This window comes from Lissotriton helveticus, chromosome 2_1, assembly GCF_964261635.1.
Source record: "Lissotriton helveticus chromosome 2_1, aLisHel1.1, whole genome shotgun sequence".
NCBI classification, from domain to species: domain Eukaryota; kingdom Metazoa; phylum Chordata; class Amphibia; order Caudata; family Salamandridae; genus Lissotriton; species Lissotriton helveticus.
The window spans coordinates 1371598135-1371613985 of NC_136059.1; the positions used below are offsets into that span (position 1 = coordinate 1371598135).

Below are 15851 nucleotides of genomic sequence, written 5' to 3' on the forward strand. Positions count from 1 at the left end.
TGCAGTGTTTCAATATGCATTGCCTTTTCCCAAGAAGGCACTGACCCGGACAGGTCTGGCACGTTGCGCCCTTACCTTTATTAACTCCAACAACACATGCCGAACCAGCAGTTAAATGGCCCTTATTTTATCGTGTTGTTCCATCAAGAATAGTAGCATTGAATTCATTGTCTGGGCATACCCTGCCAACTTAGGGCGAACAAAGCAAACACAAGGAGATGATGGACGGAGTGCTGAAACTTTTCAAACACTCACCTCCAGTCACAGATCTGGGTTTAATTCATCATCATTCTTTAGCTCACTTTGCCACCCCAGTTCAGACACAGCTATATGCTAATCAGTCTGACCCTGTGCCTCATGGGAACAGTCTAGCCCAAACTGCCAAGCCACATCTTCCCTGGACCGGAAACAAGCATCCTGGAACCAGTTTCGGGCTAACAGCCCTCTTCAGTCAGGCTAGCTTGAGTCCAGTGGCAAAGTGAGCAAGGGACCCACATCTGGGCATACCCTGCCAACTTAGGGCGAACGAAGCAAACACAAGGAGATGATGAAGGGAGTGCTGAAACTTTTCAAACATTTGTCACCACGAGTGGGACAGGTATGCCCAGACGTGGGTCCAGTGCTCTCCATGCCACTGGAGTCAAGCTATCCTGGCTGATGAGGGCTGAAAGCCTGAAACCGGTCCTAAGATGCTTGTTTCCAGTCCAGGGAGGACCTGGCCTGGCTGTTCGGGCTGGACTGATCCCATTGGGCTCAGGGTCAAGACTGATTTGCGTATGGCTGGGTCCAAACTGGAATGGCATGGTGAGCAAAAAAACGATGGATTTAGGCCCAGATCTCTGTACTGGGGTGAATGTATGACATTGTTCTGCATTCTGTCCATCAATTGTTCTTTTTGCATTCGTCACCCCGAGTGGGAAGGATATACCCAGACGTGGGTCCTGTGCTCTCCATGCCACTGGAGTCAAGCTATCCTGGCTGATCAGGGCTGAAAGCCTGAAACCGGTCCTAGGATGCTTGTTTCCAGTCCATGGAGAACCTGACCTGGCAGTTCGGGCTGGAATGTTCCCATTGGGCGCAGGGTCAAGACTGATTTGCATATGGCTGGATCCACACTGGAATTGCATGGTGAGCAATAAAACTATGGATTTAGGTCTAGATCTTTGTCCTGGGGTGAATGTATGACATTGTTCTGCATTCTGTCCATCAATTGTTCTTAACCCCTTCCATGCTCATGACGAGCTCAGCTCGTCATGCAGTGCACTGCTCGTGTGCTGATGACGAGCTGAGCTTGTCATGAACAATGGGAAATCTGGAGTAACAGCGCTCAGGGGGAATTGCCTTAGCTCCAATGTGGTTAAAATAACCCATACCCAACAAGGGGGTTGAAACATCGGCGGTCTTTCTTGTTTTGTCACGTACAGACAACAGAAACTGATTTCCTGTGTCACGAGGATACTATGTTTCTTGCATAATTTGTCTTCATGTGGCTGGATAGGTCTATCAGTCTGTGATGTACATATTGGACATCACCTTTCCTTTTCTACAATCTTCACAAGCTCACGCGCTTTTTGAGCACCTTCTTTCCATTCTTGGAAAACCTTTTGTTTTATAGAAATGTACAGATAATTGTGCTGTCATCTAAATATGAATACAAGCATATTTTGAATATATATAAATCGTATTGATTTATCAAGGTGATAATTTGATTTAATGGTAAAACAAATTTCCAGTGTGACCATTATTTTTGTACTGTATCTTACACGGGTCCGGTGGATGTTCGGGTTCCCCCATTGTTCTGTAACCCCCCCACGTACTAGCACGGAGTCATATGCTATGGGAGAGCTGCCCCCTTCCCTTCAGGAAGCAGTGCTGGTGGTTTTGTCCAAACAGGACAGGGACCCATTACTTTTGGGGGATCGCCCACTATCACTTCTAAATTCAGACTATAAAATACTCAGAAGGGTGCTGGCCAATAGATTGACCTCAGTAGTGCAAAGCGTTGTGCATCACGATCAGAACAGGTTCGAACCTGGTAGGAACACTTTGCTAAATCTGCGTGGATTACTTATGTTAATGGATTGGGCGCGCAAGACTGGTAACCATCCTTGGGTCGCCTCTCTTGACCTAGAAAAGGCTTTTGATACCCTGGGATGTTGCTATCTGAGGTTGGTGCTCACTAAGTCTGGGATCGTGCCCAAATTCCTCAAATGGATTTCAATACAGTATAGCTCACTGGTGGCACAGGTGAAAACAGATTCCACCATTTCTGACCCCTACACCACAGAACGAGGAACCTGACAAGGCAGCCCTCTTTCCCAAATTTTCTTTGCACTGGCGATGGCTCCACTTGCATGCACGCTCAGGCAGCAGGCTGAGAGTTTGGGGATAAGAGCAAATATCCACTGGTACATAATATTCATGTATGCAGATGATGCACTGGTACATCTGTGGAACGATACTCCCAGATCTTATGGCATTACTAAACCGATTTGGTCTCGCATCAGGCTTAAAGGTAAACTGGGACAAGTCCCATTTATTTCCGATTACACTGCAATCTTCCGACCAAAGTATGACACTCCCAGTTACATCGTTTACATGGTCCTGTGACTTCTTTAAGTATCTGGGAGTCCCAGTAGATCACTCCCCAAAAGACTTATTAGATGGCAATTTGGGCAGGGCAGTGGCCAGGGCCAGGTCCTCTATCATTCTGGACCCAGCTAGCGCTTTCCCATATGGGCCGCATAGCCATTTAGAAGATGCTGGTGTTACCCAGATTGCTCTATTTTTTTTGCTCTACCCATTCGAATCCCCCAAACGTTTTTTCAAGACCTTAGGATGTTCCTGGCTACCCTAATATGGGGTACCGGTAGAAAGTGGGTCTCTCTCACAATGTTATACGCTACCATAGCAGAGGGAGCCCTGGAGCCCCGCACTACGATTACTATGCGGCCGCGCAATTGCAATGACCAATGCACTGGTTGGCTGGACATAACGTAACTGAATAGGGATACTGGCCAGTTAGTGCAACAGTAGGGAAAGTGTTGGATAGTGTAGGGGGTAAAAATGACTATTCCAACTCCAGTGAGTGCAACAGTAGGGAAAATGTTGAATAGTGTGGGGGAAAAATTACTATTCCCACTCCAGCGAGTGCAAAAGTAGGAAAAGTGTTGAATAATGTAGGGGTAAAAATTACTATTCCCATCCACCCCAAAACCCATACCCACTCTAAAACTTAATCTCCATTACTTACCTTACAATGCGTTGTAGTGGCATGCGTTGTAGTGGCATGCGGTGTAAAGGAAGTTGCGATGTAACAGCTGCGTTGTGAAAGCAGTGCGATGTAATAACTGCGTTGTAATGGATGTTTCCCTCCTTAAGGTTGCTGCATCCACCCATCATCTCCACCCCCATACATAAATACTGACAGCATTTAACATCCTGTAGGGGGCACCGTTTAACTCTTATTATGGTGTATGTTGTAAGCAATGTTTTTTATTTATTTAAATTTGGGCTCAAACGGAGAATTCTTGCTTTAATGTCTTTACGCAGCTACACAGCTTGTGTGGCACCACATAAGGTATAAGTTTCGCACACCAAGAAAGTCCTGTTACAGGTTACGTAAAGATGGCACTGAGAAATGCGTATTATGTTGGTAATGTACATTGCCACATTGTATATGTCCATCATTTATTGTATGGTTGTTCAATCAATAATAAATAAATATTAAAGCATAAATAAAAGGTCAGGCAGTCTGTTTGCACACAAATGGGTCATGGGTGCTCGATCAGGAAAGGAGAATGGGCAAAAAATGGAAGTCACACAAGGATTGGTATTAAAGGGAAGAACAAGTTTGTGACAGGAGCGCATAAGTCCCATGTGATGCTTGAAGAGCACATTCAGAACAATAGGTTTTCTTTTCCTTCTGGGAGAAGATGTGGCTTTAAGTTTCAGGTCTCTGCGCACAGTCAACGCCCTGCGATTCTGGGCGAACTCACCAAAGCTCCCTGTGCCTAACAAAACAAGTAACATGGCGGGAGGGTGAGGGACAGGAGCAGCAGGCACAAGGTCGAGTGGAAGGGTCATGCTACGACATGGGAGAAGGTGGGAGGGATAAATGCTGCATTAAAATGCAAGCAGCTAAGGGCGTCTAAGCTGAACACAAAAACAGTAACCCGAGTAGGAAACCAAGAAAAAAAAATGGTCTTTCAAACGAACAGATAAACAACCAAAGAGTAAAGATACAGTACTTGGTCCCTGCTACATGGGAGGAAATGAAAGACAAAAAGGAGGATGAAAAGGAAGGATTCACCACTAGCAAGCAATCATTTTGTAAGGACAATCCAAGTAAAGAATTCAAAAGCAATGTATGGGATGTAAGCCCACAAATTGTATACCACAGGTCTCAGATGCTCGATCTAAAAAAAAGGGCAAAAAAGAAGAAGAAAAAAAGGAACATCAAAAAACCATTACAACTGAACTCTCTCAAAGCTTTCTATCACCAGATGCGCTCAAAGCTACCATGTTTCCCATACAACTACACCAAGGCAATGCCCTCTGGTTGACACTGCCGTTCTCTACCATTGGTAACGTAATAGGAAGCTAAACATTAACACTCAGAAGGATTCATTAACATCGGAGAGCTGTTTCCCTGCAAGCAGTTGTTCGAGCCAGAGAGAGAGAGGCAGTGCTAACAGCCTGGCCAAGGCTTCAGCATGTTGTAAAGATGCCCTCACTGCAATAATTTGCAGATGGCATCTAAGGGAGGAAGCTAATCGCTCAAAAAACTGCTGTGTTTACAGTTGGATGCCGGGGGGGGGCAGGGGGGGGGGTGCTTCAACTAAAAGAAATAAGTACCTCTGAAAATGCAAACGATGGAAGAGCACAAGTACTTCAGCCATGCTTCAGGGGAGGGGGACAATGGGGAAGCGAAGCCAGCACTAGTGGACTAAAGAGAAGCAAGGATATAAGAGTGATGAAGCCAACCAACGGCAAGCAATGGGCAGGCTCGAAGTCCACTGTGAGAACAACATGTCTTGCAAGTGATGCCTAAAATGGCCCACTCCCTTCGTTAGGACCTAAATCCGAAGATGCAATGGCATTGCCAATGCTTACTTACAGTATTGTACAACATACCGTGTATGGGTAGACTCTCCTTCAAGCTGTGGCATTTTTGTGGAAGGTTACTTTGCTCTAACATTATTTTTCCTCAGTGTTGTACTAACTTCTCCCCTGCCCCAATCAAAGCTCACGTACCAAAATTAATTTTTAAAAAAAGATTCAGTTTGCTGTATGTATTCATGTAGTAACTAAAGAGAAGAACTTTACCAGTTTCAAAAACATTTGTGATACACTAAAATGCTAAAATTATAAAATAATGTGAATAATAAGCTAAAAAATAACATAATCATTAACTTTATGTAAGTTGTCATCTTGTCTCATCTAGAAATAATGTAATTTCAATCAAACCAAACCATGCAACAATTTTCTCCTTTGCCATACTTACGATTGCCAGCCAGTGTGCTTTTTTATTTTTTTAGAAAATTAGGTTATAATTAACACCATTCAGAATAGTTTTATGTTTTTATTCCAACATCCCACAACAGTTCCTGTACTACTGTGCCTACTTCCAATACTTTCAAGTTTCGCCCCTTTAATATGTGCGACCCCAAGCAATACGTTTTGGTATTTGATCACCCCTTTTCCAAACCGTCTTTGTTTGGGACATTTCCAAATAGTGTTGAGGGAATTTCATGCCTGTCCACAAACTAATGTACAGTTCAGTATTAAGTTTACCCATTTTCTTAAAGTCTTGTAAAAGTGTGGTACACCCCATGCAAAGTTTTAACCAGCACCGATCTCAAGGCCACTCTGATAGCCACTTCCCATTGGTACAGCAGGACATCACTTCAATCTGTCTCATCTGTTCTTTCAGGACCGCCCAGAGAGATTTCAGAACCGTCACAGTGTTTTAGTACATTACTTATCAGGATTTTTTTTCTTTCCTGAGGAGTGCCGCCAATAAGACCAAGTTAAGGAGGGTACCATCCTCAATCGGAAAATTCTTAGGAATACAAGCTTGCAATAAATGTCTAAATAGCAAATATCGAAAAATCCCGACAGCAAATAGTCCTCCTGCATTTATCTGAAGGACTGCAGTTGTCTGAACCCTGTACACTTTTCAAGGGGAAGAGTCCCATTGTGCAATACAATTTAAACCTTTTTAGCTTCTCTAAAGAGGGGTAAATTCAACCGAAGTACCCTACTAATTAAATTTCTTTGCAGCTAGCCTTCATGCCCTCATCGTTGATGCAGACTGATTTGGTAAACTTCTATGCCTTGAACTATCATACAGGGCCACTTTGTAACCTTAGATTCCCACAGCGTATCTATCAACTCCAACTGATGGAATGCTCTCATCATTGTTCCTGTTGCAAAATCGACTATGATGAACCTGCTCTAATGGGCTGGACATATCGTTTATGGAGAGAAAGCACATGAGGGACAGTTTGGCACACGTCTTTCTGTCACAAACTTCAACCATTCAAGGATTCAATGGAAGAAACATTTGAAGTCAGCCAGCTAGAAGAGTAAACGTTTCCTCGCCCTGCTGTCCAGTCTTTAGCCTATTACAGAGAATAATGAAGAAAGACTAGCTATTCAATCATCGCTGCATTTAGTACAATATGACCTTACAAAAATCCAGAGTCCTATTTTCTGGCCTGCCTTGAAAGTGAAGAAGTGGATTAGGTGTAGCAACTAACAAAACCAGGTCTTTAGATCAGTCCATGCCACACAAAAGAAAGAAAAAAGTAAGGTATGGAAACCTCAATAAGCTCTTTAGTTTGCCTCCCTGATGCCTTATATCAACGGTTCTGTGAAAACTCAGCCGTATAATATTAGCCACTTTTAATTCCGTACTTCCAAGAGGGAATTCTAGCAAAATTTGTTTCAGTATTATTACAAACAAAACTGCAATGCAAAAAGTAAGTTGGGCCTTGCAAATGGTGCTGCTGGCACGTTAATAAGGAAAGGTAACTTCTCTACAATCCAGCTCATTAGGTTTCAAATGGATCAAAGGTGTTTTTAGTGCCATATTTGCCAACGACATTCTTTGCGAACCCTAATACCACCCTGCCAGCATTGATGGAAGAATTAAACACTTTCTCTCAGGCGTCAGGCTTTAAAATCAACTTCAACAAGTCTTGGGCATGGAGGTTGCCTATCCTCAAAACCGTCTAGAGGACCCTGTTGGGGGCGGCAGCTTCCAATGGAAACTGAAGGCCATTACGTACTTGGGGAATCATTTGCCTTCTAAGTCAAAAGATATATTCTCCTCTAACATACCCCCTCTTCTTACAACCCTCTTCAAGGATTTATATTGGTGAGGGAAACAAGAGATTTCACGGTTTGGGAGACTCAATAGCCTGAGAGTGAACTTTATGCCTCTCTTGTTCTATGTTTCTCAGACTCTTCCACTGACCCGTTCCCCGCCTCCATGTAGACAAATTCGTGCAAAGATGTTGGATTTTGGATCTTTTTGGATCTTCAAAATGTGAGCGGTAAAGGCATATCGTGGCTCCAACGATCCCTCTTACAGTTGACTCTCCCCTAAAACAAAATATGCCATTATATCACAATGGGAAAGGGAATTAGCTACAGAGATCCCAGACTATACTTGGGGGCTATCTGACAATACACTGCCAAATCGATATGTATCTGCTACAAAGAAAACACATACAAACTATTGACTCAATGGTATCTTACACCAGTTTGATTGGCCAAGATGGTTGGGGGTTCGGCCCTGTGTTGGAAGTGGTGTACGGAGAGAAGCAAAAATGTAATACTCTTGATGATCTTGCCCGGTGAGTGAGGCACTCTGGGTTGAGATTCAGAGTACATTGCAAACCATCACTAACATTCACCTTCCATTGAAACCACTCACAATTCTATTGGGAGACCCGGGGTTGATAGGATCTTTCCCACGACAACCCCGCAGGGCCGTCTCATTTCTAATCTGCTTCTCGTAGCCCACCTGTGCATGGCACAGATGTTTGGGCAGCCACTACCTCCTTCACTAAACTTACGGTGGGGGAAGGCTTGGTCCATATATGCTATGGAGGAATTGACCACTATTCTTTGAGATCGAGTGACCATGTTCAATGCTACTTGGTGTTCTTTCACAACCCACGTGATGCATCTACATAGGACAGGGGATCTACTTGTGACAATATCCAAGACATTGCATGCATCTGATTCATATTATGTCCTCATCCACATCTGAGGAAGATTTCGTTGAAATGTAATTTTCAAGTAATGTCTGGGGGGGCGATCTGTGGTTTTGGTTCTTTTTTCCCCCTTGAATATGGATTTATGATATTGGCAAATCTGTCGTTTCTGCACGTGATCCTTTACTCATCATGAAATCGTACGGTGTGTCACGTTTGTTTCTTTAAAACAGCAAAATATCATTTTTACAAAACGTTTTTCCACAGTGTAGAGGAACATAGTTGAATTAAACTACTCTTACCTGATGTTGTTTACACAGTCTTCATGGGCTTCAGAAAGAGTTTTAATGTGCTTTGAAGATAAGGGATCAAAAAGCAGTACTTCGGTCTGTTCACAGGCAACTGTCAGCACAGATCTAATAGATGCACAAGAGACGAGAAAGAAACATGTAACATTTCTACTGAAAAAAATCAATGCACATAAGAGACTCTCATATTGGCCTGTTTATATTCATAACTAAATGAATCCCCACAATTCATGCCACACAATTCACATAATTTCAAGATATGGTAATTCACCCCTTATTTTGTAAATACTTCAAAACAATATTTTCTGAAAATGATAATTCTACATCTTATTTGGAAAGCTCACGAGTCACGTTAGTGTTTGAAGGTGAAATACATTTTTTATATTAATGCAATTTCAAGTCAATGCAATTTAGTTTTAACAAATTTCGCAAAAATGTGTTGTTTTTTTTGTTGGGCCTAGTCTTCTTCATTCAAGCAATGTCATTTACCGATCGAGATTAGTTTGAACGTTTCTTTAAATAAGTTTCATTCATACTCTCGCTCATGTAACAATATGTTCACATAATCCTAAAATTATGTTAACTTGCACTGCAATCAAACAGGTAAAACAAATCAACATTTTTGGAAACAAAACAGACTCCTACATAGTCAGCTGATGCCTTGTGTGCCTCTGAAATGCTGGCCGGAATGTGCAGTTCATGAATTACCTTTCCTCTGAAAAAATAGATACCATTGTATAGTTTGATCTCCAAGAGATCGGACCTAAAACCTCTCGGCTCACGATTCCGAATCGAACGCAAGACTCGTATCTGTAGGGTATTCAGCTAGATTCTCATTGATAAAGGACCTTCTCGTATACCTTCACACCGAAGGAGCTTCGATGAGCCATACAACTGAGGAACACTAGTAAACACCCAAACATAATAAAAATGATTATACCAGCACTTGTAAAGTGCACAGCTTCCTCAGGCGAGGTGTACCAGCGCGGAGGGCCGTCGGTAAGAATAAGCAAGCGATTGCCCAGAGGTAGAAGGTGCTGGGTTAACCTGCTGCCGGCGATCGAACCATGAGCCCCAGTGTTCCGGAGTCAGCCGCCCTGGCCGCTGCACCACACCTCTTCCACATCTGAGAGGCTAGGAAAAAGACCATGTCAAACGACACATGGCAGACATTTCCATATATGAAGGAACACTTGATAAGAGCAGCACATACCAGTGTGATAATTAAAGGTACAGCCATTTTGTTTTACCCATTCAGGCAAAATCTATTAAGTCCCTGTGTGGAAAATGGACACTACTCTCTTGTCTATTCAGCACCTTTCCTGCCTCGAAGGGGGGCATTTGCAAGCCTGCATTGCATTCTGCTAAGAAACCTGAGAATAACTTATGCTTTCCACGCAGTTTCATGCTGAAGTATACAAAAAAGCGGCAGCTGGAATTCTTGAAATAATCTCAGCCACCGGTAATTATTTGGGACCAGATCACAGTCCATTGTTATTTTGCAAAAAATATACCCCAGTTTGGACCAGGGCATATGCAACGCAATCTTGACCCATCTCCAACAAATCAAGGTGTATCCCACCCATTCGGACCACCATCACAAAGCCAAATTATAATGGAAACCTATAGTGCCAGGAGTCAACAATATCACAATTATGGCTCCTCGGGTGCGAGGGTCTTTTTTAAAGCTACTCAGGTGAGAGTACCCCATGCAGGGCACTTCCTCAGTGAGTTGCACTGTGTACTGCCTCTTAGACACACTGGTAATTGTCCATTAGCTGCAAGCAATGTTCCCTCTAATTTTTTTCTTCTGTGTAGGGACGTGTAAGGTCTTTCTGCAATGCAGCCAAGGCTATGTACTCCAAAAAAATCAACCATGCATGCAATAGTTACCTAGGGTTCCAGTTTAGGCAAAAAAGGAAGGAGCTCACATGTTTGAATGCGCCAGATACAATCCTTTAGAAGATCCAACATGAAAGGATAGAGCAACAGGTGCAGTGACACCAGGGCCTAGAGACCCGAGGAGCCACTGACGGCTGATTATTTCTGCATTTCACCATTGAAACAGCGACCAAGAGACCTAGTCTCTTCCTTGCACCAGCGTCCATGCCATACTGGCTACGTCACTGGAATTGTGAATCAGTGCAAATTCCTCAGGCAGCGACAAAATTAACAATAATGCTAACAATCTGAGAAATTTAACTGTTGCCTCAATGTAAGTTTGAAAAAAAAGAGCTGGTTTGAAAAAAGCAAATTGCATGCCCAGTCTCTCCTGTGCTTCTTAAGGAATGTGGAAATTATGCAGATCGAATAGATATCCATTTAGTGGCTCTTAGGAAAAAGTGAAACCAGAAAACTTGGGACTAATACCGGCTTTCTCTCTCAACTAAACTGTGTGACCTTAGGCGAATATTTTATTTCAGCAATCTTCTATCTTTTTCCATTATTGCATATGAAAGTACCTTTGAATGTGTGAGTTTAGAATATGAGGCATACAAACTTATTGGGTTTCACTTATTAGACTATAATGTTGCTTTATCTATCAGAACGTTGGCCACATACAGTGTGCTCATTACAATGTAATTGCCTCTTAGTTCAAACATTTTTGCCTTGGCCAGTGCAGGAATGGTTCTAAATTCATATTTTAAAAAAATCTCACTTTTAATATGTACCTCTAGGTGTAGCAATTACATCCACAAAGGTTTTGCATGTTAGTTAAAAGAGCTTTTTTGAATTTTACCAGACTCTCATAAGTAGGTAATGTTTGTTGCATGATTTACATGATGTGCATTCCAACACTCAGCTTAGAAAACATGCCACGACAACCGAGCCTATGCACGGATGCAGACACAGTAAGCAGGTTGATCTATCTTTTTTTATTATCACCCCCAGGAGTGGAACGGGTGGCCCAAGAACAGCGGGCACCATCCCTGCAGGAGCACCAACCGGCCAATGCCCAGATAACCGACTTTAAACAAAACATCGCCAACCCTTAGGAAGAGACGTAGAACATTCTCTGAGGCGATGACGAGCGTCATGCCCTTGAATGTTGAACAACGAAAATTAGTGCAGGGCCATAAAAAATACATTCTTCAAAGGTGTACCACTACCTCCAAAACAAATGCAGCAAGTGATATGTGCGGGAACTCTCTGCATCCCGACACACTGCCCTTGAACGAAAAGTTAACTTCTACTCCTCCACATCTCTTGCTGTAAGTGACATTTTTTCTGCGTCGCTTGCTTTTAAAAGCAGCAGTTGCAAATAGTTCCTCTTGTGATGTGTGTGGTTTCTCTCACAATGTGTGAAGTGTGCAGGCTTTCGAATAGTTACTGCATGCTCAGTGAAGTTGGGCTGCAAGTGTGTAACCTAGGGTTCCCACCCTACCTAGCCCGCTATCTCACATATCTATATAAGCATCCTCTCGTGTCAAAATACAGTTGCATCTTCAATAAAAACAGACCAACACCTTTTCTTGTGGGAAAACTGTTGCAGGTTAATTCGCATTCTGTTATGCATATATACACAGGTAGGGTTAGCTTACGGGTGTTCATTGGAGTGCAGCGCCGTTAAGGACTAACTGCTGATACCCCTCCTGAAACAATCTCCACCGGGCATTAAGCTGCCATCTCATTATTTCCGGTGCTGTATATTACATATTGGGGCTGCGGCCCAATGCTTTATGTGTTTGCTGCACCTGTGCCACCACAGAGCGATGTAAGACCAACCCCAGCTGTCACGATACCAATTGTCCCTTCCTGGATGAAGAGGTCGCAGTTGTGTTCTTCTCATGGCCCCTTGTGGCCTGAGGACCTCATTTTTTTGTGGCCTCATCGCCCTCTGATAGGGTATTAATTTCCTTTTTACGCAGGCTCTAGTTCTACCCACACGTGAGGTACCATTTTTATCAGAAGATGTGTGGGAGCATAGAATAGTAGATAATTTGTTATTACTAACTGGATTTCGCTGCATTTGCACCTTCCAAATGTAAGCCAAAGTGTAAGAAAGAAGGAATTTGAAAAATACCCTCACAATTATATGCTGGGTCAGGTACCCACAAATTCAGAGATGTACAAAAAAACACTTCCCAAACTCCATTTCTTGTGCCCATTTGAAAAATATTTAGGTTTCCTCAATACACATTTTTCACTCTACATATTTCACCATATGAACTGGTCTATACTCGGTACACAATGAAATACCATTTACGGCGCAGCTCAGTTGTTGTCTCTGGGTACCTTGGGTTCTTAGAGAACCTACAAACCTCACATTTCCCCACATCCAGAAGGATCTAGCGGATGAAATGGTATATTGCTTTTGTAACACAAAGTAACAGATGAAAATGCTGTCACAAATGGTCCTTTTTTTCCTACTTATTTTCGATATTTCTTTGTATCAACAATTTGTTTCTTTGGGAAAACCTTATAGGATCTACACATATGACCCTATGCTGAATTCGTCATTTTGTCTATTTATCAGAAATCTATGCTGGGAAGATAGAGACTTTAGCACAGCAAACTGATCATCGATTCAATTTTCAGGGGGAGTTGGGACAGACTTCTCTCTGGAGCACTTAATCATTATTTTTTTCCCAAAGTGTAGCTATATTTTACCTATTTTCTAGGTTCCCTACAGGACAATAGAGAAACCCTGGGTACCATTAGAATCCCCAGGCTGGTTTAACAAAAGGACACAAATTGGGTGTGGATAACTTATGTGGACAAAAAGTTATAAAAGGTTATGGCCAAACTACCCCAGTTAGCCAAAAAAAGGGCTCAGCCCTGAGGCGGAAAGGCCCAACAGTTAATGTGCTAAAGACATATAGACTTTGCTAACGCTAACAACGCATGCATTTACAAAATGGCGCAGCCACGTAAACCTGCCTATTTGTTTCTTCAATTTACCTATCCGGGATGAATCCGCAGATTGAAACAAGCATTTGCAATTCAATAGGTCTCGCAATAACGAGAGTTTGAGCTATAGGCACTGTAAATGACAACGCCTTTTTTTATGATTTGGTTTTTAAAACATAAATAAAAGGCATTGCCATTTACAATGCCAATAGCTTAAACTCGCGTAAATGCAAGACCTATTGCATGATGAAGTGCCTGTGTGTGTGTGTGAACAGTGCTTGTGTGTGCACAGTGTCTGTGTGCAGTGCTGGTGTGTATATGCATTGCTTCCTTGTGTTTACTGGCAGTGTGTGTGCCCAGTGCCTGTGTGTGCGCGCAGTGCCGGTGTGTGCGCGCAGTGCCGGTGTGTGCGCGCAGTGCCGGTGTGTGCGCGCAGTGCCGGTGTGTGCGCGCAGTGCCGGTGTGTGCGCGCAGTGCCGGTGTGTGCGCGCAGTGCCGGTGTGTGCGCGCAGTGCCGGTGTGTGCGCGCAGTGCCGGTGTGTGCGCGCAGTGCCGGTGTGTGCGCGCAGTGCCGGTGTGTGCGTGCAGTGCCGGTGTGTGCGCGCAGTGACGGTGTGTGCGCGCAGTGACGGTGTGTGTGCGCAGTGCCGGTGTGTGTGCGCAGTGCCGGTGTGTGTGCGCAGTGCCGGTGTGTGCGCACAGTGGCTGTGTGTGTGCGCACAGTGGCTGTGTGTGTGCGCACAGTGGCTGTGTGTGTGCGCACAGTGGCTGTGTGTGTGCGCACAGTGGCTGTGTGTGTGCGCACAGTGGCTGTGTGTGTGCGAACAGTGGCTGTGTGTGCGAACAGTGGCTGTGTGTGCGAACAGTTGCTGTGTGTGCGAACAGTTGCTGTGTGTGCGAACAGTTGCTGTGTGTGCGAACAGTTGCTGTGTGTGCGAACAGTGGCTGTGTGTGCGAACAGTGGCTGTGTGTGTGTGTGTGTGGGAACATTGCTTGTGTGTGTGCAGTGCCGGTGTGTGTGCGCAGTGCCTGTGTCTGTGAACAATGCCTGTGTGCGCGCAGTGCCGTTGTGTGCGCGCAGTGCCGTTGTGTGCGCGCAGTGCCGTTGTGTGCGCGCAGTGCCGTTGTGTGCGCGCAGTGCCGTTGTGTGTGCGCAGTGCCGTTGTGTGTATGCAGTGCCTGTGTGTGCGCAGTGCACTGTGTGCACTGCACTGTGTGCACTGTGAGTGAGGGCTGTGTGCAAGTGTTTCCCCGCAAGAATGTAACTCGCTGCAAACTCTTAGAAAATAACGTTCCCTTGCATGTCAAAACACAGAAATATCATCGCGCAATAGAACATGTTGCTGGAGGCTGGTCATTCACTGTTACCCAACTTTCACTGGGGGAAGCAGCTGGAATGGTAAAACTAGGGTGACCAACCGTCCGTAAATTTCACGGACAGTCCGTAATTTCGGCCGTCTGTCCGTTGTCCGTGAAGACTTCTTTAACGGACGCCGTTGGTCCGTAATTTTAACAGCTGTTACGTGACAGCGAATCGTGTGCCTTTCTAATGCCAGCCGTTTGTTGTGGAGGCCAAACAAAGCTATTTAGGATTGGCTTAAAGCCATCAGCCAATCCTAGAGCTCGCAGGTACATTGCAGGAGTGCTCTCATTAGCCCTGATTCAGGGCCAATGACAACAGCTTTAGGGTACCTAGCCCCCGTACTTCTGAAACGAGCAGAGCAGGTTTTAAGCCTTTCCCTTTTTTAAATTTTTCGTGACCCTTACTCGACCCCTGACCTGTAGACGCAGTAAATCGTGTTCAGGCCTCAAGGCGCATTTATCTAGATTGGAAGCTGGGGAACTGAATTGTTAATGTCAGAATCCGAGCCGAATGCATTTTTGGAGGTTTCCTGCAGTTCTGGCTATTCTTCAAGAGATCCTCATGGCACGAGGCTTTAAACAGATTAAACAACACATAAAATATGGTCTCTATGCGGTGGTGTAACATGAGAGCACTGGGCCCCAGTGCAAGCAATGATAATGTCACCCCGCGGTCTGTCTGCACTGTAAAAGGCATCAGTAATTGATGTGCAATGGACCCGGTATCGATGCTCTTTCTCCACCATCGATAGCTACTGCCCTGTATCATTGTCATCTTAATATTTTTCGGTGCCCTGTGCATGACATGTTTAGGGGCCACCTGTTCGGAACATTTGTGAATTTTATTAACCATTTTCTGAAAACTGAAGATTACCCAAAGCACAAAAATATTAAACTATGTTAAAGTTTGAAAAACTGAATCATGCAGAAACAGCTGATAATCCTTAAAACTACACAGGAGAGGGGGGTACGTTGAGATAAATAGACATAAATAATATATAAATAGATCTTCCTGGGGGAGGGGCAAGGGGGGGCTTTATAGCTTTGGTCCATGTAAGTTGCACACTTTGCCCTTGCCTTAAAACGTCTCTTTTCTGCATTT

General features: G+C 44.0%; 1 protein-coding gene across 1 annotated transcript in view; it reads right to left on the reverse strand.

Annotated features, from left to right (window-relative positions):
- Window positions 1–15851, reverse strand: part of DCAF10 (DDB1 and CUL4 associated factor 10) — a 290928-nt gene that overhangs the window by 204914 nt on the left and 70163 nt on the right. The window contains exon 2 of the mRNA XM_078676309.1: window positions 8531–8644. Within this exon, the coding sequence (XP_078532435.1) occupies window positions 8531–8644 (114 nt within the window). The remainder of the gene's footprint in view (window positions 1–8530; window positions 8645–15851) is intronic.